At 38.7% G+C, this 27,118-nt stretch overlaps 1 protein-coding gene across 6 annotated transcripts in view; it reads right to left on the reverse strand.

Moving 5' to 3' along the window:
• The window catches only part of LOC135111976 (circumsporozoite protein-like), a 187,110-nt gene that overhangs the window by 67,395 nt on the left and 92,597 nt on the right, over positions 1 to 27,118 (reverse strand). For 5 of the 6 annotated variants that reach the window (XM_064025711.1, XM_064025708.1, XM_064025709.1 and 2 more), the window contains one exon: positions 5,679 to 5,732. The exons of the other annotated variant lie outside the window; for it this stretch is intronic. In XM_064025711.1, coding sequence (XP_063881781.1) covers positions 5,679 to 5,732 — 54 coding nt within the window. The remainder of the gene's footprint in view (positions 1 to 5,678; positions 5,733 to 27,118) is intronic. 6 annotated transcript variants of the gene reach the window in all.

A 27,118-nucleotide genomic window follows, 5' to 3' on the forward strand; every position in this document is an offset into this window, starting at 1 on the left:
AGGAGTATAAAAGGAAACGTTTTTTTTTTTTTTCGCCTAGGGACACACGTGGAACAAACTTGTCAAGTTAAGTGAACATAAAAGTGGAAATGCTGAAGATAAACAAAAAAATGGAGAAACATTGAACCTTTCATGAGAATGGAACTGTGGATATTACTGGGATTTTTATATATTTTTTTAGTGTACATCATTATCCCAGACTACATCACCACATCTACATCATTCCGTCACAGCGTAAAGGGAGAGACTATAGTGGTGATGATGTCACTGTATTTATGCTCTACAAGCTGCATCACTTTAACAAACTTTGGGCGCTGTATCATTACAAACAATCTTAGGATCAGCAACCAGGGTAGAACAAGAAATAATGGGTTCAAGCTTGAAAAATTTAGGTTTAGGAAAGAGATAGGAAAAAATTGGTTCTCAAATAGAGTGGTATATGAGTGGAACGAACTCAGTAATCATGTTGTTAGTGCTAAGACACTAGAGAGCTTTAAGAGAAGATTAGACAAGTTTATAGATGGGGATAATAAATGGAAATAGGTAGGTATATTTCATACAGGGACTGCCACGTGTAAGCCTGGTCGCTTCTTGCAGCTTCCCTTATTTATTATGTTCTTATGTTCTAAACACAACTCATCACCCAGAGCAGAGTACCACACTAACATCCGACATTACCTCACCCTCCTGAGCCAATAACCTGCAGGGAGTGCCACAGCCCCGCCAGGCTACATAGAATACAAGCAATCACCCTGAGAGCGCACCCCGTCACGTGGCTCACTCTAATAGAAGCTTACAGTGTAGGGAAGCTGCCTCTGAGCGTCACATAATCCTGCACACCATCCAGACCACGCTACGCTACGCCTCCTCCTCCTCCTCCTCCTCCTCCTCCTCCTCCTTCTCCTCCTTGTCCCCGCCCGACCACTTGCCTTCCTCTTTTTCATACAAACTGCACGCCCCACGCGGCGCATGCAAACACTAGCTCGTCGCTGTACATTTGGCCGTTTGCTCTGCTCTCGACAACCACACCCATGCACGTCACTGAGAGAGAGAGAGAGAGAGAGAGAGAGAGAGAGAGAGAGAGAGAGAGAGAGAGAGAGAGAGAGAGAGAGAGAGAGAGAGAGAGAGAGAGAGAGAGAGAGAGAGAGAGAGAGAAATATTCAAGGCAAAAAGTCAATTCTTTCACACAAATGCACCACATTAAGCGCCTCCAGCGTAAGACTGTATAATTATGAGGCAGGAAGCGCGGCAGTAAACACGTGAAGTCTATGGAGAAGGCAGGGCGTGTTTCACTTGCTGGTCTTGCCTCTCACTTTTTTTAATATACGTTTTCTCTTTTTCTTTTCTTTTTTTTCCTTGCGTGAATTGACAAGGTGTGGAATAATAGTAAGAAAATATAATTAATAGAAAAACTGAATTGGTGTCACTCCAGCTGATAATCCTGCTCTTTACTAAAACAACAACAACAACAACAACTACTACTACTACTACTACTACTACTATTACTACTACTACTACGACTAATACTGTTATCAACATTAACACCTATTACAACTCAGGAAAGCTTTATTTTTCTTCAACCCTTTATGCTACTTAAAAACATGAAACTGCATTTTGGAAATGAAAATTCAAGTAGCCGAACACAAAAATGAATTAGATGCAAAAAATATTGGACGGCTCAACTTGAAACACTGCAGTAAACAATGTAATACATGTTTAATTTAGAGTCAGTATAAAATGGTATTCTAACATTTGCATATAGCCACTACTTATACTCACACTCTCATATCTTCTTGGCGAATGGCAAACAGAGGAACAAAAAAATATCTTTTCAGTTGTCGCTTCCATAAATATAGACAAAAAAAAAGAAAAGAGAAAAAAGAAAAAAAAAGTCAATAATAAAACACCTAAATATGTTTCTGGAAGTGCCTCAACACTCTTAAAACAACTATTCACAGGAAGGAGAAAAAACAGAAACAGGCAGAGAATTCCAGAGTTTACCAATGAAGGGGATGAAAGAATGAAGATATTGCTTAACTCCTGGACTACTGAAAGGGAACGGAATAAAGGTGAAAGTCTTGTGTAGCGTCAGCGTGGGGAAGGAGAGACGCATGCTGATGGCAAATTCAGAAGAGCAGTAACCATAGAAATAACAACACAAGACAGACTTCCCCCATTTTTTTCCATCTTCATATACTTGTGTGCATTTTTTGTAGCATATCAGTGTATTTGCTATGGTAAGCTCAGTAGGTATGAAATGTTCTCTAGGGTATGCATTAATTCATCCACTTATTTATTTATTTATTTATTCACTTATTTATTATCTATTTATTTCATATTCTACTTTTTATTACCACATCGTATTGAGAGGCACTTTTGTGACTCACTGTTTCCTTTACATTGAGAAATTACTTGTTTATTACAGTACAGCATAAAGCAAGTGTCTGCAGTGAGTCAGACACTTTGTCAAGCAGCCTTACCTTACATGCACATAGAATAACATAGGCAAGCATGACAGGCTTCACTTAAATGTAAACCTAAAAATGGAAGGACGTACACTACGCTACAAAAACAGCTCCGTCCCCGTCACTCACCGGTAAATTGTGAGTATGTCAGGAGGAGCAGCAAAAAGCCAGTCCTCGTCGTCTGGCCGCGAGGAAGGAAAAAGGTCCCGCCCCTGCTGCATCCCACAAAACAAACACAAAATCAGGGGACTATATTAAACCCTCAAGACAAAAAGAAAAAAAAAGTGTCTGAGACTGATGGTGTCAACCAAAACTGGCTATCCCATATATTAAGTGAGTTATGGCAAATAATTCACGCATTTTGCGCCCTCCAGCTCGATCTGTAGTGATGAGGCGATAGCTGCAAGAGTTGCGAGGCAGAAACCTTCGCCCACATGTCGATAAATCGAAATATGCAAAATACAACAAAAAAGGTGAGTCTGACGAAGAAATTACATAAAATAAGAAAGATACGCCCTCAAAAGTTAACAACCAAGAAGTGTTTCCGAAACTGAAATCGAAACTTTTATATGCGATGGACACCAAAAGGTGCTCCTGGCCAAATCATCGTTGTGCCCTCCAGGGCCAGGCGGGAGCGGTGGGGTGTACAGATGTGCGGTAACAAAAATAGAACCACCTCGCTCTGCTAAGGGAATAATCCCTCCAAAGATATTCAATACGTTACTAAATGATAAAGAAAATCATAAATTTTCTTTCATTCGCTAATAAGGAAAATAAAAACGGGATGAAACTAATATTTTCAGAAATCTACAACGACGAGCCTCTAAAAAAAGGGAGACAAATAGTGTGGGCCGGCTCTAGTCATCAAGGCCCACGTCACCTTGACTTTTCAAGGTGACAATCAACACACACAGAGACAAATAACAACACTTCACAGAACAATACAAGCTTTCCTCTCTTTGATTTTTACTTGAATAAAGCTGCAACAAAGGTTATGACGCTAAAAAGTTAACTTAGATTAGGTCACAAATATCAAGGTGATAACACTTCCCGGGAGTTTTCAGAACTAAATCACTAGATGTCGTTGCTGCTCATCTAACTGTAGGAAAGAGAGCTAAAATATTGTTGTAGTAAATCCCAGGTGCATAAAGATGCATAGAACACTGATCATCATGATACTATTGAAATGACGTATCGATTTTTCAATATCAGGTATAGATAATATTGAGAGAATGTGGTCAAATTATTATTATTTTTTTTTGTGTGTGATTATCGAGTAAACTGCTAACATTTTCTAAATAAATCATATTACAAGTATAAAAACTATTGATTTGAACAATGGAAAAAATAAAAAATCACACTGTACTATATAGTATGACACAACCTACTTACTCGATTACTCGGTAATCACACACACACAAAAAACAAAATAATAATTTGACCACATTCTCTCAATATTATCTAGCATCGTGATATATGGCTCTAGTTTTTTTTTTTTTTTTCTGGGGATTTTAGCATCCTTCTCACGAAGCGAGCGACAAGGCAAAGTAATCGAGAACCAAAACAAACATCTCTCAGGCGATCCTGCTGCTGCTGTAGTGTCCAGCTGCCGTAATCCATTGCTTAGGGCGTAGTGGAGATGGGCACCGCAGCAACATTCAACTTCATGTCCGACAACGTGTTTCTTAAGTTCAACCAGCGCGGCCGAGTCAGGTGTTTGCTTTGGTTAGAGATACAGCATTACTATCGCCAGGACACTCGAGTTGCCAATTTTTTTATTAAAATTGCCGTTTCCATAAACTAGGAAGGAGATCTATGTAATTTGGACTTTTGACTGTCACAGACATGTTGCCTTTATGTTTACTGTCGTCTAGATTAAGACGTTTCCTATCAAGAGTGTATTCATTTGGAAATCTTAAGATGACCAAATAAATCTAAATGCCGATTCACTAAAAAATCAACTTATATACATTTGTTCATGAAAAGAGTTTCATTTTCCTTGTGTTACCACTTAGAAGGGATTACGTAGAAAAATATATTATATAAGCCCATTGCATCTTCATATGTTTGTTGCCCTTGGCCAGTGTCCTTCCTACATAAAAAAAAAAAAAAAAAAAAAATAATATATATATATATATATATATATATATATATATATATATATATATATATATATATATATATATATATATATATATATATATATATATATATATATATATATAGAATAACACTGTAGGTATATCTAATATTGCTTGTATGTGAGAGAAGAGTTTGTGTCTGTGCTGCCACCTGGTGACAACAACTAGTTCTGAAAACTCCCCATTGAACAAAGAAAATGTAAATATGTTTTCTCCATAGAAGGAAAGATTTTTTATTTTATTCTATTTTTATTTTATTTATTTATTTATCCATTTTTTTTTTTACGTGGAAATCAAATTCACACTAAATGAAATGTGTTACAGTAATAGTTTCCAAGGACACTTTATCATAACATGCAAAATATTACTAATCTACATAACGGTAAAACACAGTAAAGGATAACTAAACGGATAAATTAGAAGATCTGATATTTATTACATAAAAAAGTCCTCAAGTGCATATTCCTGTTATTGTGGAAATTTTTTTTGTAATTGCCTTTTTCCTTTCTTCACTCACATTTTCGTACATACAAAAGATATATACGAAAAAAAAAAATAAGAACGCAAAAATGATAGCTAATTGTTAGGTTTCAATTGAATCTCCAAGTAAATATTTATAACAAAAATATGACACCATTATAGAAAATATATGATTTCGTGTCCTTCTTTTCTCTATGCATACACTAAAATAAGCACACGAAGACTGAAATACAAAAATTATAGTTTTGAAAAAGATTCGGTTAATCCTCAAAGGACTTTTTCCCTGTAAGATGTTGCAATGAACATTATAGACTAAATTTACATTCTTTCTTCTTTCATATATATACCCTGGGAAGGCAGAAAAATGGGAGACAAAAACAACGCTTTGGAAAAAGGTTTCAACTAATCCTTCAATGGATAATACTACTGACACGATACCATGGAAGCACATCCTTTCTTTCCTTCATAGATTCGTGGGAAGCAGACAGGAGAAAGGCAGGCAACAGTGACAGGTTTCGGTTGACATGGAAAAAAAAAGTTTAAGAGCGAGTTCCAAACAGAGTGCACATGATGTAATGAAGCAGGTACTCACTTTCCTCCTGCACGTGTTGGCAGTGTTCACCGCGGCACCACCTGCCATCCTTTCCTGAAAATATCAAAACAGTGATGCAGCTTGACTATTCTAAAAAGAGCTAAAAATGAAGCATCATGAACAGAACCACCGAAAATCCTTTACTGCATGAGTTACAACATACACATGAACAAAAAATGAAAGAATAAATACTGGAGAAATGTCGTAAATAAAATGTGTCAAATTCCTCCAAGCAAAAACACATGGATACATGAAAAACAACACTGAAAACAGAACACACTTGAAACGCTGAGAATGTTAAATATGCACAACAGTTGCAACAAAATAAAACGAACAAGCACAATTACATATATAACAAGATCAAATAAGAAAATAAAAAGAAGCAAAAATATTAAATGCAAAGCTTCCCAACATTCAGCGGTACAAACCTAAAAACAACAGCAAGGATATACTTAGAAAATAATAAGTACCACTTCAGTCTAGCCATAAAAAGTATTCACGGCACAAAACATGAAAACCCGTTTTGAGTATCTCTGCCAAAGTAGCCTGACTCATCTGTTCTTCTTTCTTTATTGTTATTCAGTAATACAACACATCCACCTTCCTCCGTTTGTGGTTCTGATAACAACAACAACAACAACAACAACAACAACAACAACAACAACTCTCTGACCACTCCTAGTAAGATACCTGCCTTTTCGTGTGGTTACTGCGAGGACACAGGATGTTCCCTATAACCTCTTACACAACAAAACAACAACAACAACAAAGGCTCCACAGACCACACAGATATCGTAGTTGCTGTTGGTTCTGGATATCAACGCTTCTTGGTAAGGATCTCAACAAAAGCAAACACCTGTGAGATCGACCCTCCTTCATGCTTGTGCTGCTAACTCGTCTGGATGAAGCAATACATTTAGTGTGATACCTTTCACAGGACCTGCCTAGTATAGTTGTGTCTATATATTTCAGTTCATGCGGTCATCTGAATACAAAAGCCTCACTGCAAAGCCAAGGTAGTGTTTCGCTGGCAATAATATTCCTATATACGCATTACCAAACGCATCCTATTTTTTTTTTTTTTTTTTTTGTCCCGTCGCTTACCAAACCAGTGTCAGACGCTCTTTCGATAAGGTCCCGCAGGAGGTCGTCTTTCCTACCACGGCAAGACTCACACGATTTACTCATATTTTCCCTGGAACATAATGTAATGAAGCTCCAGATGTTAGGCTGGAGATGACCAGCTAATAAACAAATATATAAATAAATATCCTGATTAAAAGCATTAACGACGTGTAATTCAATCTCCCGTCGTCTGAACACACGAGTAATCACACGTCTGATGAAGGCATGCTAATGAACACCCAGGTGAGGGGTCTTTTTATTCGCTACTCACACTTGAGACTCGCGAGCCCTCGGAGTATTTAGGCCGCTTATCAACTTTTTATGCAAATATACTTTCATTTACGTTTCTCTCTCTCTCTCTCTCTCTCTCTCTCTCTCTCTCTCTCTCTCTCTCTCTCTCTCTCTCTCTCTCTCTCTCTCTCTCTCTACCATCATTTATCTCTGCATAGGAATGACTATTAAATGCCTTGACTGTTAAGGCCTGCTATAATAATAACAATAATAATAATAATAATAATAATAATAATAATAATAATAATAATAATAATAATAATAATAATAATAATAATAATAATAATAATAATAATAATAATAATAATAATAATAATAATAATAATAATAATAATAATAATAATAATAATAACAACAAACAGTTGTAATGAAAACTCCAGTACATCTGGTTTCATAGAGTTTATTCCAAGCCTCCAGTACTTCCCCTACATAAGGGCTTGTGTGAGTACCTTACCCTCTCCTGGCCCTTTAGTTGCCCTTCATGGAATCCGATGCTCATAATCGTATCAATTGATCATATCAGCTTCATCTCTCTCTCTCTCTCTCTCTCTCTCTCTCTCTCTCTCTCTCTCTCTCTCTCTCTCTCTCTCTCTCTCTCTCTCTCTCTCTCCAGAACTATCAATATAAAGAATAGCAGGTTCGAGGTATTCTGTGGTCGTAAGACTCGGCCCCATCAGACTGTGCGAGCATTTTTATGTTGATCTCCTTCTCTGCAATAATATTTTATGTCAATGAGCCTTTGGTTGTTCCACCAGCACGTGGAATGACTCACCGACAGACAGATACACACACACACACACACACACACACACACACACACACACACACACACACACACACACACACACACACAGTATCCGAGAAAAGCTGCTTGACAGTGTCCGTCAGATTTACCAAATTATTTATAGCTAGGATCCTCTTTAGGGCACTCAGGAGACTACAGTCACTACACGCGGCTCTGCACTATAGAAGGAAGAACAAAGGTATAGCTACCACAATTACCTTTTTTTTTTTTCTCCAGCAATCTGTAAATCTGCGTGGCTGCTGCTCGAGGTGGCAGAGCATTAACCGGAGCTGAGAGTGTGGTGGGATGGATGTTTTGACGGTATCTGTCCCTTTCTCTCTCTAAGTGGATATTGTACAGTAGCTACCAAATTATCTTTATTTGAAAGAGCTCTACATTCTGACACAATGGACGATAATATTTGACACGTTTGGTGATAACGCCAGTGACAATTGATAGCCCTGCACACTAAGGATGGTTGCCGTATATTACATATGACCTAACAAATAGAGAGGCATCTTAGCATCACGTCAAGCCATGCATACCAACCTTACCGACACGACACGTGATCAGGCAGCGGGTTTCGTATTGTTCATTATGCCACAGTTCGCGCCACACTTTAAAGATAGTTTTCGGAGATACTGTACATTCATTGGCTGAAAAGTTCTTTATACAGTCATACACATCAGTTACTTTCAACTTGGGTCCACTTAGACTAATATGTATGGGACTACACTTTTATTTGAAATATTTAGATACACGGTTCTAATTTATGCTTCTGTTTATCCTACTTAGTATTAAAACAAGAGTGGGATTTCATTAAGTTTATAAAGGAACGTTACTGAATGCTGTTGACGAGACAACAATGAGACAAATTCTTATTTCAGTTCTACATCACCAGTGTTTACGGCTTCACTCCAGAACAGGACTCCCTAACCTCCTCTCATCCCAAGCAAAGCCTCTTACGAGTAAATCGTTTCGTTATTGTCAATCTATTATCTGTTCTTTATATTCAAGAGAAAATATGGAAACAGTTGAATCTACTTTTCTATATCATGTCTTCTGGGTTGTGACTGATTTCTTTCTAGCGTCTGCAGCTTAAGAGTGTCAATGAAGAATAATGATGCTATTTCACTGAACTTAAAGCTTTCACTGTAAGGACTCTCTCTCTCTCTCTCTCTCTCTCTCTCTCTCTCTCTCTCTCTCTCTCTCTCTCTCTCTCTCTCTCTCTCTCTCTCTCTCTCTCAAACCATATCTCGCTCTCAAGTAGAATTCACCTTCTCTCTTTTACCCATCTTTACTATATTTCAGTAAGTAAGGCTATTTTCTAAGAAGTAACATCCTAACAATCCTCCTTCAGCTTGAGCAGCAACACTAATTTTATTGCAAACCTTCCAGTTCGACTTCGCTTAGATTACCTTACTTAAGGTTTCCAGTCAAGAGATACCCTGCCATGCCTCGCCTCACCCTCCCTAACACTCCGCCATGACAATGATTCCCTTGGCACCATCGCCGCGTGTACCAGGATGAGAGAAAAGCCGACAGTCCACTGCTAAGCCATGCGCGGATTAGCGCCGTTAGCATCAGTCCGAGAACACAAGCAATTCAACTGACCTTGGAAAACCTTGAGCTGAAGCCAGGAGGGAAAGTAAAGTGTGTCTAGAATATGAAGGTGGTAGTTAAGTGAGACTGAAGAGGAGGAGCACAAGTCATGTTGCGATTGACGGATGAAGGCAATCTAGGGAGAGTGTCGCACAGAGGAGGCGGGACGCAAGGCGCCTTCAGGCCAGTCACTGCTGGTGTCCCTCGCCTCCCCTTCCTGCCTCGCTGCGAGGTGAAGGGGCCACTACCACCGCTGCCTCAACACTTACACTACCTTTGCGTCTCAACACTGAAATGCTTCAATGAATGGGAATGAACGGGAAAGTAATGGTCACTTAGAATTGCTTAGAACAAGTACATGTTACTAAGTGTTTTAAATCAATCTGTCTGTCTGCGTCTGTCTGTTTATCTCTGCCTCACATCTTCACTATAATGTTCTGTAAGAATGAGCATCCCAATCTCTGTTGCTTTGTTGCATTGCATCTATTTGTATTAATGTTGTGTGTGTGTGTGTGTGTGTGTGTGTGTGTGTGTGTGTGTGTGTGTGTGTGTGTGTGTGTGTGTGTGTGTGTGTGTGTGTGTGTGTGTGTGTGTGTGTGTGTGTGTGTGTGTGTCTGGTGTAACATTGCGAGTGGAACAATATTTACGAGTATATTTGGTAGTTTTAGGAAATCAATGACAACTACGTATTGTGCCTGAAAAATGGCATACCGTAAATACGAGGCAATTAGAGAAAAAAAATATAGTTAGGTCACTATGTATGCATTTTCTTCGCTTACAGTAATTGTTATCATGAAAGAATATACGAGTAACGGAAAAGGCATACGTTTATATTATGCAAACATTATGCTGTATTAATATCCCACTGACTAATTGGACTTTTGGTTAAGTACTCGGTGTAGGGCACGGTAAAATATTTATTAAAGTGCTTTTACAAAAAAAATTGTACAAATATACTCTTTAGAATGAAATATACCAGTTTCTGCCGCTATTTAAAACTACTTTGTCCATGTCTGTGTCTGCCCGCACATCCATCTGTCCCTCTGTCTATTTGTCTGTTTCTCTGTCTGCTTGCTTGCCTTCTATTTTTGCCTGCCTGCCTGTCTGCCTGCTTCTTTGCCTGCCTATCCTCTTCAAGTTAGGCTGACTATTTCCCTGTCACCCTGTCTGTCTGCCTGCTTTCTTTCTTTCTTTTTTGTATGTCCATCCACCTCTTTCCCCGCCCGTTAGTCTGTCTGCCTCCTTGCTTGCTTGCTTGCTTGCTTGCTTGCCTCCCTGTCTGTTTGTTTGACCGTCTGTCTTCCTGCCTACCAGTCCGCTCCCTCTCTCTCTCTCTTTCTCTCTCTCTCTCTCTCTCTCTGATGATTACCTAAACAAGTCAAAACATTATTTAAACCACAACTACGAAACACCAAGGTACTTGAAGGCTTGTCTGTAAGTGGTATCAGTGTGAACAGGTTACATCACGCTCCTATACAATCATGATTTGCGCAGCACACCCTCCATAGTAGGTTGGCAGGCACTTCCCACACGTTAAGGAGTCCTTCTTCATTTCACTCTCTAATTTAAACTTCTTTATGCAAATGAAATTAAAGTTCGGGATTTAAATGATCACTTACTTTCTTCGCGCATAACAAAAATGTGCTGGACAAATACAACGAAAAATATTTACATAAAAGAACAATAATAATATTCGAGCCACACTTCACAGTAACGAAAGCTTTCATAAATATAGGGAGATATTGCAAAGGTAGCACTGAAATATTATTTATCACCGTACAACTACCATACCTAATTCCCGGGAGCAGACTCATGCAGGATATAAAAAGATGAAAGAACAATAAATAGCGGTAGAGAGTCATGAGAACATGGCAATTCATCAAGGAACTCCCGAGAGAGAGAGAGAGAGAGAGAGAGAGAGAGAGAGAGAGAGAGAGAGAGAGAGAGAGAGAGAGAGAGAGAGAGAGAGAGAGAGAGAGAGAGAGATAGTGACAGAAGGAAGGATAATATGAAAAATAGGGCCCTAAGGAGAGCAGGAGGCATGCAGGCAGGAAGGAAGGAAGACAAAAACAAGTATCAATACAATAAACATAATAAATAATAATAAATAATAAATAAAAATAATGATAGGGAGATACATTACATTGCACGTGTATCTAAGAGTGAACATTACTCACGGCTCACCAGCACTCCCCGGCACACAGCTAATCCTGGCGCTAGTTTTTATTTTTATTGCTATATTTCTTCTTTTATGATCCTTATTCTTATTATTACTTATTCTTCACTCAGAGAGAGAGAGAGAGAGAGAGAGAGAGAGAGAGAGAGAGAGAGAGAGAGAGAGAGAGAGAGAGAGAGAGAGAGAGAGAGAGAGAGAGAGAGAGAGAGAAAAAATAAATAATTATATATATAAATGAAAACGAAATTAAATTGGTTAACATCCCAGCCACCACCACCACCACCACCACCACCACCACCACCAGCACGTCGCCGCCACCAGCTTGAACCGCAGTCAAAGGGAGCGCCATGCATGTGTTTAATTTCTGGCAGGGTTTTTTTTTTTATTTATTTACTTATTTATTTATTTATTTATTTATTTATCTTTTTTTGCAATCCCGTAGAAAATTTGAAACGCCGTCTTGATAAATATTTTACCTCAAATCCGCGGGTAACAGTGTTTGTTTGTTACAGATTAAAACTCCTTGCCTCCAGGAAATGAGGGCACCTCATTTCATCTATTTTCATTCTTTCTTATAAATTTTCCTTCGGGTTTTCCTTCTCTAACCCAGTAAGGTATTTACTTCAGATTTGTTTCCTGTACGGCTTATGACGTAAGGAGTGGAGGGTGAGGAGAGAGCCTTCTGCTTTGCTGTCCTTTTCTTCTACTATCACCTTAGTAGCCCTAGGACAGATCATCTCGTGAGAACCGCAAGGTTTGTTATGGCCTGTATTTCTATGTAACTTTATGTAACTGTCCCTCGCTGTACACACACACACACACACACACACACACACACACACACACACACACACACACACACACACGTTAATTAAAGAAATGCTGTTGTTCTGTCATGTATCCAGTATATTTTGTTTTGTTCTCCACAGGTAACAATTAATGTGGTGCTTTTCCCGTTCCAGTTCTCTGTGACCTCTGGTATTCTTTTAGCCTGTCTTTTTACTCTGACAGGCGATGCTACTGTTACGACGACGACGATGAGAACGAGGACGACGACGATTAGAGGCACCGCACGCACGACGGCAAAAACGACAGTGATGATTTTTGTAAAGTTAAGCACCAGTAGCAGCAGCAGCAGCAGCAGCAGCAGCAGCAGCAGCAGCAGCAGCAGCAGCAGCAGCAGCAGCAGCAGCAGCAGCAGCAGCAGCAGCAGCAGCAGCAGCAGCAGCAGCAGTAGCAGCAGCAGCAGCAGCAGCAGCTATAACAGCAGCAGCAGCAGCAGCAGCAGTAGTAGTAGTAGTAGTAGTAGTAGTAGTAGTAGTAGTAGTAGTAGTAGTAGTAGTAGTAGTAGTAGTAACAGTAGTAGTTGTTCCTTTTGTTTTTGTTGTTGTTGTGGAAGGAAGGAAAAACAGCAATACCAACAACAACAGCAAGATCAGCGACGGCAATAGCAGCACCAGCAGCAGCAGCAGCAGCAGCAGCAGGAGCAGCAGCATATTTAGTGTAATAATCTCCAACAGATAAAACACGCGGTGAGAAGTAACACGAGGCATCCTGGACAAACACCTGTCCACCTCGGCCCTGCAGGAGCTAAGATAGAGAAAATGCATTTATAGTTGTTCAAGTGTCCAGCTTAGGTTACAGAGGCGTAGGTTAAGTCAGCCTGGTTGCATGGTGCACACCAGGATGCATGATATTTTTCAAAGGTTACCCAGAATTGTTGGCTACATGGAAGTGTACATGACATGACCAGTGTCATGAGGAAGAAGTAACTTGCCATACTGCTTAGTATGAAAAGATATAAATTGTGATTAAAGTATTACAAATTCATGTATTATATTGGTATATTACAGTACACTCGAACGCAACCCGCGCCTCATGTGTTTGAGATGTGGCGTTTTAAGACTAGAGAAAAAAAGTCAAATATTCATGTAATTCTTTTGTAATCAGTTGTCCAAGGCTCAAGTGGACATAAATTTATTAAATTTATTTAATTTAAAGGGTGGATGGATTTAGAAAAGGTGGAAATACTGAAAAAAATAAAATAAAATAACATAAAATAAATTATGAAAAAAAAAAATTACGTAGTAATAAGACAGTCTTCTACAGAAGAAAAAGAAGAAGGAATAGGAGGAATAATACAGCAACATTCTCGCATGCATTGTTGAAGTTGAAGTGTGGATGTCTGAAGCAGCAGCCTTGCCTGGCACTTTCACAGTCAGTCCCCTAACTGAGTTAGCGTAGTTTCCTTTTAAGGAACTTTTTTTTTTTCCCCTCTCTAAACACAGCCCATCACAGGTCGAACTTTGCCTGGCGCCAACGGAGATTTGACCAGTCGTAGTTTACATATATATGTTTCTTCCTCTGATGGCGGTGACGCTGCTGCTTCTTCCTCTGAGAGCAGTGGTGGTAGTTCTTTTTCTCTGCTTCTTTTTCTTGATTTCTTCCTCTGATGGCGGTAATGCTGCTGCTGCTGCTGCTGCTGCTGCTGCTGCTGCTGCTGCTTCTTCCTCTGATGGCGTTGCTTCCTGTTCTTGTTCTAAGACAGTCAGTTTGATGGTCTGAGTTGGTAGGTGGTAGGGTAGTCAGAGTGGAGAAAGTAGAAGGTGCTGCACACTCACCTCCCCTGCTCCCCAGTCATAATTCAAGTCAAGTTGGTGGAAGACTGGGAAGGGTAGGGAGGTGCTGCACACTCACCTCCCATGCTCCCCAGGTTACATTTGTAACATCTGTCAGGTTGGTTATTTTTGGAGTTACCATGGTCAGTCAGTCAAGCCCAGGGAAGTGCTACGCACTCACCTAGCCAAGATCAGAGGGGTGGTGGTGGTGGTAGATTTGGAGCTGGTAGGATGAGTCAGATTGGTGGTGGAAGTCAAACTGGGAGACTGGGAAGGGTAAGGAGGTGCTGCACACTCACCTCCCATGCTCCCCACGGTCAGTCAATTTGGTGGTCTGTTGCCATATTAGAGTAAGATTTGTAAGTCAGTCAGGATGGTTGTTTTTAGAGTTGCTAAGATGTAGGGATCAGAGTCACAGTGTCAGAGAGTCAGAGTTGCTCTTAGAAGTTGCCAGGATGAGTAAGGTCAAACTGGGAGACTGGGAAGTGTAGGGAGGTGCTGCACACTCACCTCACATGCTCCCCAGGGCCAGTCAGTTTGGTGATTACATATCTGTAAATCAGGCAGGTTGTTTGTTTTTTTGAGCTGCCAGGGTCAGTCAGTCAGGGTCAGTCAAGGGAAGTGCTACGCACTCACCTTGCTCACCTCCTCACCACTCAGAGGGATGGTGGTGGTGGTCTGTACAGTTGGAGTTGCTCTTTGGAGTTGGTAGGATGAGTCAGATTGATGGGAGACTGGGAAGGGTAGGGAGGTGCTGCACACTCACCTCCCGTGCTTCCCAGGGTCAGTCAGTATGGTGGGTCTTTAGAGTTGCCAGGATGAGTCACGGGAAGTGCTACGCACTCACCTTGCCAGGATCAGTTGCCAGGGTGGGGAGTACTGGAGTACTGGTGGTGGTCTGTACAGTTGGAGTTGCCAGAATGAGTCAGATTGTTGGTCAAAGTCAAACTGGGAGACTGGGAAGGGTAGGGAGGTGCTGCACACTCACCTCCCGTGCTTCACAGGTGGGGTGGTGGTCTTTGGAGTTGTCAGGATCAGTCAGGTTATTTTTATTATTTATTGTTGATTGCCAGACTCAGTCACTTTTATTGATGGGGGGAGTAGGAGTTTTATGGTTTTTACTTTATTTATTTTTTGTTAATTTTATTTAATTTAATTTTATTTTATTTTCTATTTATTTTATTGTTTTTTTTTTCTTTCTTTATACCTATATATATATATCTTATTCTTTTTGGTGTGGTAGTCCGGGAGAGAAGGGAAGTGCTGTGCACTCACCTCTCTTGCTCTTCCGGGGTCCGAGGTGGTAAGGAGGTTTTTATTTTTATTCTATTCATTTATTTACTTATTTGCTTTATTTATTTATTTATTTATTTTATTTTTTTTTCTTTATTTATTTTTTTTTTCATCTTTGCCTGGTAGGTTGGGAGAGAAGGGAAGTGCTATGCACTTAACTTTATTTTTATTTTTATTATTTTTTTTAATATTAATTTTTTTTTTTTTTTTTATTATTTTTTGCCTGGTAGTCCGTAGACTTGCCAGGGTTAGGTAGGGGAGAGAAGGGAAGCGCTGTGCACTCACCTCCCTTGCTCTCCCGGGGGCGGTAAGGCGGTGCCTTCCTCCCCTGGGGAGGGGTAGGGAGGTGCTGCGCACTCACCTCCCCTCCTCCCCGTGGGCAGCTCCATCACCGTACCTGTGTATTTGAGGCACACATGGTGATGGAGGGATGCTCTTTGAAGGTTTTTGTGAGTTCCGAGAGGGGGGTTCGAACCTGCGCGCCCCTCACTTCCCTCACGCCAAACTCCAAGTGCATCACTCTACCCACTGGGCCACGAGGGCCCTTTTTCTTTTTTTTAAAGTTGGTCCATTTCCCCATCTTCCCCATCTTTTTTGTAAAGTTGGTCTATTTCCCCATCTAATGTTCACGCCAGTATGTATTAAAGAATTATGATGTGAATTAATTTCATTACGTTATTTATTTATTGTATTTTCTATGGAATATGACCGCTGGCATCCCACACACACTGGGTTCCCAAGACTGTCACTACGCCATGAAACCCCAACGGTAAACAAAATATATTTGAACACATGATTTCCCCTCCTGTGTTCATGCAGCACCAAAAGTTCAATAAGAAAAACTGCTGCTGATTCCAAAGTGAGCGTTCATGCCCACAGTGATAATTAGATCATTGTTGACTTGTGGGAGTATGTCGTGGAGTGCAAATAGCAGTAGGTGAGATCAGAGAACTTTACAGAGGCGGGCATTCCTTGTGTCTGGAGTCGCCTCCTGGAACCCTCCCCTGTGCTTCACCATCACCAACAACAATAACAACAACACAACATTACACCTGTCCATCCTGCAGCACGAGAATGACTCAGCCCAGAGAACCACGGATTGCTTTATTCGTAATTCACGTCCACTCTCAACATAGACATCAATCAAATTATGTCATTGAAAAAGCTGGTGAAGCACTCACTTCTTCACACAGGCTTTACTACCTATCAGCAGGATGAAAGCTTCCGACTGGGAGGAAGGGCGGCGTCGGGAGGGATTAAGGGAGAGAGGGTAGGGGGACCAGCGGAGGCTGCAAGTGTGTTTATGCTTCATTGGTATAAAAAATAATACTGCATGAAAAAGAAGAAAGACCTGTGCCACTCCCACCCCTGCTCCCCGCGTGAGGCGATACGTAGTGAAGTGGTACTGTTGTTGTTGTTATTATCATTATTATTATTATTATTATTATTATTATTATTATTATTATTATTATTATTATTATTATTATTTTATATTATTATATATTATTTATTATTATTATCATTATTACTATTATTATTACCATCATAATTATTATTATTACCGTCATCATCGTCATCAGCACCATCATTGTAGTGTAGCGGGTTTGTGTCCTTTTATTTCCGTGTCGTATCTTGTAAGTTGTAAGTTTTGATAGTTCAGTATTTGTAACGATGGAGACCTTGTTTTTTTATTCTTTATACACTGCACGGTGTCATTGGCATTTACATCTATATTTTCTACTGTTTTTTTTTTTTTTTTTCTGTTACTTATGTACTGAATCTATTTCTTTGGGAAGTGAGATAAAAATCAGGGAGAATTACGGAGTTTAACTGTGAAAGGGATCAAAGAGTGAAGAGGTCAGTCAACTCTTGCACTATTAAAGAGAAAAATAGGGCTGAAAGTAAGTGAAGAGCCTAGTTGTATCAGAGCGTGTGTTTCATGAGCAGGACTGAACTGTAGCGTTTGGATTGCTTTGTATTCATGGTGAGGGGAATCACACCAGGGGCGGGATGTGATACGTTAATAGGAGTGTTTGTATGCGTAATAAAGTGACACAATAATGGATATGGAACGTGCCACATTGATTGCTTTGCATTCATTTTAAAGGGAAATCATGCCACCAATGAAATGTAACACGTTATTTGGAATTTTTATCCATGAAAAGAACCGTAGTAAGGCAGTTCAAGGAAGCATTAAATGGTAGTCAGATGACACTTGATCATAAAAGTAAATGAATACCCAACTAAACGCACAGAAAAAAAAAAGTACTGAAATTTTAAAGAACACATGCTTCTCTCTGATGAGCATCACTCGCAAGACCTGCATTACATTCAGTCCCGAAGAGTTCTCAAGAGTCATTTTAAATTACATAAAACAATCACACTAGAGAAATGGTTCTCAACTGGTGATGTAGTCTGTTGATTAGTTGTAATATTTGTCCAATCTCTTTTACAGGTATGGGCATGTAATTTGATTTGTGGTCATTTATTATGGTGTATTAAGTCAGTGTGTGCAGTTGACGACAAAAGATGCTATATTACAGACCAAACCAAAATTAAAAGGGTTCACATTTTCTTTTTGTTTTTGTCAGTGGCCCGTGGCCTGAAAGGAGATGAAAACCACTGCACTACAGGGTACTAACAGCATTAGTAAAAGCGTCCACTTCAAACACCCCTTTACCTGTGCCTTTGGGCGCACAAATTATCTCAGAATGTTACGTCACAATGAATAAGACAAGTGAAAAAGCTTTCTTTCTTTTAAATTTGAATACTGTCTTTTCGGAAATTTTTTTTTTCTTAATTTTGTGCAATAAGTAAAAAAAAAAAAACGTGCAATTTTCAGAAGTGAAAAAATCTACAATTCACCGTAAGGAGGAGGAACAGAAAAAATTATGAACTCTACCACCAGCACCACCACCACCACCACCACCACCACCATCACCTCCTCCTCCTCCTCCTCCTCCTCCTCCTCCTCCTCCTCCTCCTCCTCCTCCTCCTCCTCGGTTTTTTTTTTTTTTTTTTTGTATAGGAATAATAATAGAATCTCATTTCATTCTTTCCAATCAAAATGCAGCCAGTTTTCCCCACACTGCACGATGGTTTTCCCACGCCGGCACAAACACAAGGACGTGTCAGTTTGGCAGAAGTCATACACTGATCCAGCTTACTTTACTAAATGGTAGTTAATCTAAATTAATTCCAAAGCGATATGTAAAGACCTGTGGGAGTGTTTCTGTTTTGGTTATCCATTGTAATCAAATGTAATCCTTATTTTCTTCGTCCGCATTCTCCTGTTACTGATCAACTTTGTGATTTTAAGTACTAGAGGTCAAAGTTGCAGGGGATAACCTGTGTATGCAGCCCCTAAAGGGAAGGTACACAGACCCAATGACCAAAGCTGTGACCTGATTGACTGCCGCCTCCCTGGAAAGCGCAACGCAAGGTTGCTGCACCACCCCTCAACAACCAAACTGTGCCTTCACCTGCGCTACGCACACACCACATCACACAACTATCATGCATTTACGCTCTCCCTCACAAACAAAAGTAGACAGACCACAACACTTTCCCTCACTATTCTCTCAAGTTCTATGTGTTTTTTTCTATACCACGTGGTATCAATTCCTGTATCTTGTCAGCTTCTGCTGAAGGGATTGGTGGGGAGGAACCTTCTGTACTATCCTGTATCTCCCAATAATAGTTAATGTACAATAATTATCCAAACAGCCTCGTCAATACCTCAAGGTTTGGTCTTCCGTTGCATTCCTTTGTATTCCTCTGGAGAGAGAGAGAGAGAGAGAGAGAGAGAGAGAGAGAGAGAGAGAGAGAGAGAGAGAGAGAGAGAGAGAGAGAGAGAGAGAGAGAGAGAGAGAGAGAGAGAGAGAGAGAGAGAGAGAGAGAGGACATCGTTGAAAAAAAAGTTTTGTATAAATCAAGAAATGAAAAAGGAATATAAAATGGTAAGCTTTTTTTTCGCCTAGGGACACACGTGGAACATATTTGTCAAGTTAAGTGAACATAAAGTGGAAATGCTGAAGATAAACAAAATAATGGAGGAACACTGAACTTTTCACGAGAATGGAACTGTTGATATTACTGGGATTTTTATTTATTTTTTCTAGTGTATATCATTATCCCAGACTACATCACCACAACTACATCATTCCGTCACAGCGTAAAGGGAGAGACTATAGTGGTGATGATGTCACTGTATTTATGCTCTGCAACCTGCATCACTTTAACAAACTTTGGGCGCTGTATCATTACAAACACAACTCATCACCCACAGCAGAGTACCACACTAACATCCGACATTACCTCACCCTCCTGAGCCAATAACCTGCAGGGAGTGCCACAGCCCCGCCAGGCTACATAGAATACACGCAATCACCCTGAGAGCGCACCTCGTCACGTGGCTCACTCTAATAGAAGCTTACAGTGTAGGGAAGCTGCCTCTGAGCGTCATATAATCCTGCACGCCATCCAGACCACGCTACGCTACGCCTCCTCCTCCTCCTCCCTCTCCTCCTGCTCCTCCTCCTCCTCCTCCTTGTCCCCGCCCAACCACTTGCCTACCTCTTTTACATACAAACTGCACGCCCCACGCGGCGCATGCAAACACTAGCCCGTCGCCGTACATTTGGCCGTTTGCTCTCCTCTCGACACCCACACCCATGCACGTCACTGAGAGAGAGAGAGAGAGAGAGAGAGAGAGAGAGAGAGAGAGAGAGAGAGAGAGAGAGAGAGAGAGAGAGAGAGAGAGAGAGAGAGAGAGAGAGAGAGAGAGAGATTCATGGCAAAAAGTAAATTCTTTCATACAAATGCACCACATTAAGCGCCTCCAGCGTAAGACTGTATCTTACATCTGTAAGATGTATCAGAATGTATCAGATCAGTAAGATGTAAGACTGTATCAGGCAGGAAGCGCGGCAATAAACACGTGAAGTCTATGGAGAAGGCAGGGCGTGTTTCACTTGCTGGTCTTGCCTCTCACTTTTTTAATATACGTTTTCTTTTTGTCTTCTATTTTTTTTTTTTTTATCTAGCGTGGATTGACAAGGTGTGGAAGAATAGTAAGAAAACATAAATAATATAAAAACTGAATTGGTGTCACTCCAGCTGATAATCCTGCTCTTTACTACTGCTACTACTACTACTAGTATTACTACTACTACTACTACTACTACTACTACTACTACTACTACTATTACTACTACTACTACTACTACTACTACTACTACTACTATTACTAATACTGTTATTAACATTAACACCTATTACGACTCAGGAAAGCTTTTATTTTTCTCCAACCCTTTATGCTTCTTAAAAACATGGAACTGCATTTGGAAATAAAAATTCAAATAGCCGAACACAAAAATCAATTAGATGCAAAAGATATTGGACGGCTCAACTTGAAACACTGCAGTAAACAATGCAATGCATGATTAATTTACAGTCAGTATAAAATAGTACTCTAACATTTGCATATAGCCACTACTTATACTCACACTCTCATATCTTCTTGGCGAATGGCAAACAGAGGAACAAAAAAATATCTTTTCAGTTGCCGCTTCCATACATACAGACAAAAAAAGAGAAAAGATAAAAAGAAAGTCAATAATAAAAAATCTAAATATGTTTCTGGAAGTGCCTCAATACTCTTAAAACAACTAGTCACAGGAAGGGGAAAAAAACAGAAACAGGCAGAGAATTCCAGAGTTTACTAATGAAGGGGATGAAAGAATGAAGATATTGCTTAACTCCTGGACTACTGAAAGGGAACGGAATAAAGGTGAAAGTCTTGCGTAGCGTCAGCGTGGGGAAGGAGAGACGCATGCTGATGGCAAATTCAGAAGAACAGTAACCAAAGAAATAACATAACAAGACAAACTTCCCCCATTTTTTTTTCCATCTTCATATACTTGTGTGCATTTTTTGTAGCATATCAGTGTATTTGCTATGGTAAGCTCAGTAGGTATGAAATGTTCTCTAGGGTATGCATTAATTCATCCATTTATTTATTTATTTATTTATTCACTTATGTATTATCTATTTACATACATTCATACATACATACTTCATACATGTATTCTACTTTTCATTACCAAATCATATTGAGAGGCACTTTTGTGACTCACTGTTTCCTTTACATTGAGAAATTACTTGTTTATTACAGTACAGCATAAAGCAAGTGTCTGCAGTGAGTTAGACACTTTGTCAAGCAGCCTTACCTTACATGCACATGGAATAACATAGGCAAGCATGACAGGCTTCACTTAAATGTAAACCTAAAAATGGAAGGACGTACACTGCGCTACAAAAACTGCTCCGTCCCCGTCACTCACCGGTAAATTGTGAGTGTGTCAGGAGGAGCAGCAAAAAGCCAGTCTACATCATCTGGCCGCGAGGAAGGAAAAACGTCCCGTCGCTGCTGCATCCGACAACACAAACACAAAATCAGAGGACCATGTTAAAACCTAAAAACAAAGAGAAAAACATAGTGTTTCTTCACCAATAATGAAACGAAGTCCGGGCTGCTGTTGCTTCTGCTCCTGCTGCTGCCATAGTGTGTGTGTGTGTGTGTGTGTGTGTGTGTGTGTGTGTGTGTGTGTGTGTGTGTGTGTGTGTGTGCAAAAGTCTTACTCTTTAGGTGTCTTTAAGGGAACTTTCTTACTACACTGTAAAAAATAATTGTTGTTTTTACAGTATTTTTCCCATAAATACTGACAGGAAATAACTGTAACCAAAGTTTACAAATCTGACTGTTGTATGTGACATGCAATTTGGTTGTGATGTCTTGAATTTCTTGGCTCAGTCCTTGTTAACATTTAATAGGCAATGTTGAGTGTGTGCCGAGACACCATAAGCCTCCATATTATCTAAATAATATTTTATCAAGATAGAATTAAATACAGATAAACACTGTAAATCGAGGCAACAGGGTGTCTGTAAATATTACATTTTTTTTTTCGTTGCTAAGCGGTTGTCTTCAATATTATTCTTGATTAAATACTTGGAATGTAATACTTATTCATTGCTGTTATACCAATAGCCTTAAAAACATACTTTAAATGTTTTTTTTCTATATTATTTGTCATGTGCATTGTTTATTGCGACACGTGGCACTGTTACTGAAAACTTGTCATGTAGCGCCTTTGTATGTCGATGTGCATTTATCGTATACAAATATTTTTACCTAAGGTGATGATGAAAATTATTCATAATGAAATGAAAAGCTCAAACGTTCTATATAATATTTCGGTGACGCAAGGTTACTTCGACCTAGTAACTTCAGTAACCAGAAGATGGAATATTTTACTCTGGGGAGACATGCAAGGTAAGAAATATATTTTGTTATCTCAGTTGAAATATTTAGTAGTATGAAATTTTGAGGAAGTATGATGAGAAGAATAATAAAATAGGAGTAGTTACATGCACATCGAGATTTCCAACTGTTGAACCACCAATTTTTCTGTTTATGAATACGAGGTGCCTGCCAAACGCCAGTACGAGACCAGTAGCTGCACCATTTTTATCCTGCACTGAGTGAGACCCAGGCCTGTACTTTCATCAAGCTTAATACTGTCAGCTTACTGCACTTCTGGGACACTAGAGGCTAAGTTGACGCTGTTGTTAAGACTGAACTATACAGCCTCAACAAAAACATCACCAAGGGCACAGCTAGCCAGTATTCTACCTACCTACCTCCTAAGGTCCTAAGGCCTAAAGGCCTTGCATCCAACAACATTCCTGGTCTCCTCTCTCGCATGTAAGTGACAATTCAATGGTTGGTTAATCTCAGCTTGTAAGCCATGTCATTATTAAGTGTGTTTATTTGTGCATGATGTATACATTTTTTTTACCTACCTAATATAAATTATGTTTATGCATGAAGTCATTGGTAAATTAAATAATTAACTAAACTCATCTGCACTCTTAGTTTGGTTAGTTTGATTATATACCTATATTAAATTATGCTGGTTTGGCTTGGTTAGGTTAGTTAGGTAAGTCTAATTTGGTTTGGTTTGGTTATGGTGGTTAGTTTCATTAGTTTGTTAGGTTGATTACCTACATTAAGTGGTAATCTGTTACATCCGGCTGGTGGGCACAGGTGAGTGGAAGACTGATGAATGAGTGAAAATGTAGTGGAGTTTGTTCCATGAGTCCACTACCACTTTTAGAAAAAAAAGTATGTTTCTTAAGTGTTGTAATAATCTCTGAATACCTGAAGGGCAAGCACAGTTAAGTACTACTGTTTTTTGAGTAATTACTTTTGTGTCATGGATTCAGAGTCTTCGTGTCCTCTCTGTAATCATGTATCATGGTCAGTGAAAAATTATGTAAATCATTGCCTGTTGCATTTAAATTAATACAAAAGAGTTATCAAATGCCCATTAAGGCATTCCAAATGGACACTTTCATCATATGCAGGGCTAAAGGCTCATATATACCAAGACCATCAAGAACGTAGGTCAAAAAGTGATGAAAAATTGTTGATCTTAAGTCTCCATTTTAAATTACAATGTAAAACTCTTTTGTGCCAACAAGTTTGTGATGGAATGAAGGATTTATTAAAGCATTTGAGACAGCACATCGATGATGGCACCAGGATTCAGTGCCCCTTTAATCAGTGCTACAAAATGTTCTCAAAGACAACCACATTTAAATCACACATAAGTAGGCATCACACATATCAAACAGTTAAGGACTTGCCATCTGAAATGGTCTACTCATCAAATTCAGACCTCTGTGATGACTTGTCACCAAGTTAGGAGGTATCCAGTACAACAAGAAATGACATTTATGACTTGGAAGGGACTAGCTTATCATTTATATACATATGTAACCAAAGGAGGTGTAATATTACAACCAGGAGCAGTGTAAATAATTGTAATTTTCTTACCATTTGACCTTTGATAAAGTTATTAATTGGTTCCTTTATGCTTAATAAACAGGAAGGGGATGTGTGGGTATTTGTTATAAAAATTATGAGAGAGAAGTATCTTGTGGTTCATAAAAATTATGTTATCATTATTATTACCTGGTCTTTTGTGGGAAAAGCTTTAGGAAGAGGAGGTAAAATATCTACTGCAGTTCTGCCACAAGCATTGATTGGTGAGGAAGGGGTGAAGATGCTAGAGACAAGTCATGAAATCCTTACCAGGTGGCTTTGTTATTTTTATTTATTTATTTATTTTTAATACTTTCAGGAGAATCAAGGTTTACTACAACAAGATATATGCTGTCAATTGATGGTGTTGTTGTCACTGAGCATATTGCCACATTTACCACTGGCCTAGCTATGCTGTTGGCCTCCTATTACAACTTTAATATAAGGTACCCCATGGATTCTGCATCAACACTTGAGTTCATTCAAAGGTAATTCATATATATATATATATATATATATATATATATATATATATATATATATATATATATATATATATATATATATATATATATATATATATATATATATATATATATATATATATATATATATATAAACATATAGATAAATCTGTCCAGAACACCTCCAGTGTACCTCCATAGTACATTACCTTCCATCACTATAGATGTTTTGCTGGTATCAATCCCAAATCGGGGAGCAAGATAGAAGTAAAAAAAACATTGCAAAAGGGACTCTGAAGTCCATCCGAAGGTCCTGTCCCTGATTAATGGTATTGCTGATGTAGACTGGAGGAGCTAAATCCCACCAGGTAATGTTTATTACTTATGAAAACATTGCTTTATCATTATGGAGATTAATCATCATTATTTTCTTTTAAGAAATCTTGGAACACTTATATTGGGTTTTTGTTAAGTGAAAAATAAGCTTCCAGGAAGTCACATGTATTACAGTGTCTTATTTACCATTTCATTTTACCTCACAAAAAATTAATTTGTTTGATTACTAATTTTATTAGAGATGCTATGAGTGTATTATGACGGTTAGATTGCTTTAATGTGCTTGTGCCTGGAAAAAAGGGGCTGGTCATCCCTATTTGGAAACTTAGTGGGCCATCATTTATTTAATTTATTTATTACCATTGACTTCAGTAGAATTAAACAATTTGCCCTATAGTACATACGAGTACCTTACTGTTTATATGAAGTACTTGTATTGTGCATTCAACACTGAAGACAACAATGCAACTTTTGTATCATGTTTTCATTATCTTAACTATTGCAGATGCTGTCAGCCACTAGAGGGGAGGAAACTAGAATTGTGATACACAAGTGGATAAAACTTCTCTTCCAGTCTTGGTGAGGTACTTAAATAATGCTCTTTTTTTAATGATGTGTCAATGACAATTATAATGGTGATGCTGTAAAGGTGATATACTTAAATGCCTAGATTCATTATATATATTTTTTTTTTCAGGAATACTCTTATTAATGGTGTAATGATTATAAAGGTGATGATGATGATGATGTCAAGTTTTCTCCATGCAAGTATAATGATGATTATAATGGTGGTGATGATGATGATAATGCAAGTTTTCTCCATGATTGGTGAAGTAAATTAAATACCTAGGTTCAATTTTTTTCTGGAATGCTTTTTTTTATTTGTGTACGTAATGATTATAATGGTGATGATGATGCTGATGATGTAAAGTTCTCTCCATGCTGGTTGATGTATAGTTAAATGCCTAGGTTCATTATGATTTTTTTTTTTCTTAAATTCTCTTTTAATGAAGTGTAATGATGATGATTATGTAAAGTTCTCTCCATGCTTGGTGATGTAGTGAAATGCTTAGATTCACTGTTATTTTTATTTATTTATTTATTATTTTTTAGGAATGCTCTTTGATGAAGTGTCAAGTAATTGATTAAATTGTATAGTGTAGTTTTGTGGAAATATTTTTTGCAAGTTTGTCTAATGTATTTTTAGTTTTAAAAATGTGCTCAGGTAATTTCTCCTTTTACCTCATTTTGATTTTGAAGCCTCTTATCTAGTTCATCTTTTACATGAGAATATGAGGAAAATGTAGGTTGTCCATGCCCTAACCCGATGTGCTGTTGGATACATTGTGTTAAATAAAAACTTTCTCCTATGAATTGTCTCACCTTTATAATTTTTCCATGGGCAGTAGGACAGGATTCAAGTTCCCATGTTTATTATTATTGATGCCGTGCTTTAACTAAAAGGATGTTTTTTTTTTTCTTTTTTTTTTATTATTGTTATTATTTTTTTTTTTTTCAGCTTGGTTATCAGATTCCTTACACATATCAGTCCTTGCATTCCTTCTGTGTTTCTCTCATAAACACATACAGTTTAAATAATACCTTGCTTATTTTCCCAAGAATGTTTCAGATACTGGAAGCAGTTAACTTATTTTCATATACTTTGGTTCAGGTGAAGTGATTTCCCACCGACGTAATTAAATATTTTTGTACATAGTCAGGTAGATGTGTGATATGCTCAAGATCTGTTCATATAGAAAAGAATATTTAATATTCATAAAAAAAAAAGTCCTCGAAGTGCCCTAGTAAATATATGTTCTACTGAGTCAATTATGATTTTAGTATTCATTTACTTAAATTG

Source organism: Scylla paramamosain, chromosome 23, assembly GCF_035594125.1.
Source record: "Scylla paramamosain isolate STU-SP2022 chromosome 23, ASM3559412v1, whole genome shotgun sequence".
Taxonomy (NCBI): Eukaryota; Metazoa; Arthropoda; class Malacostraca; order Decapoda; family Portunidae; genus Scylla; species Scylla paramamosain.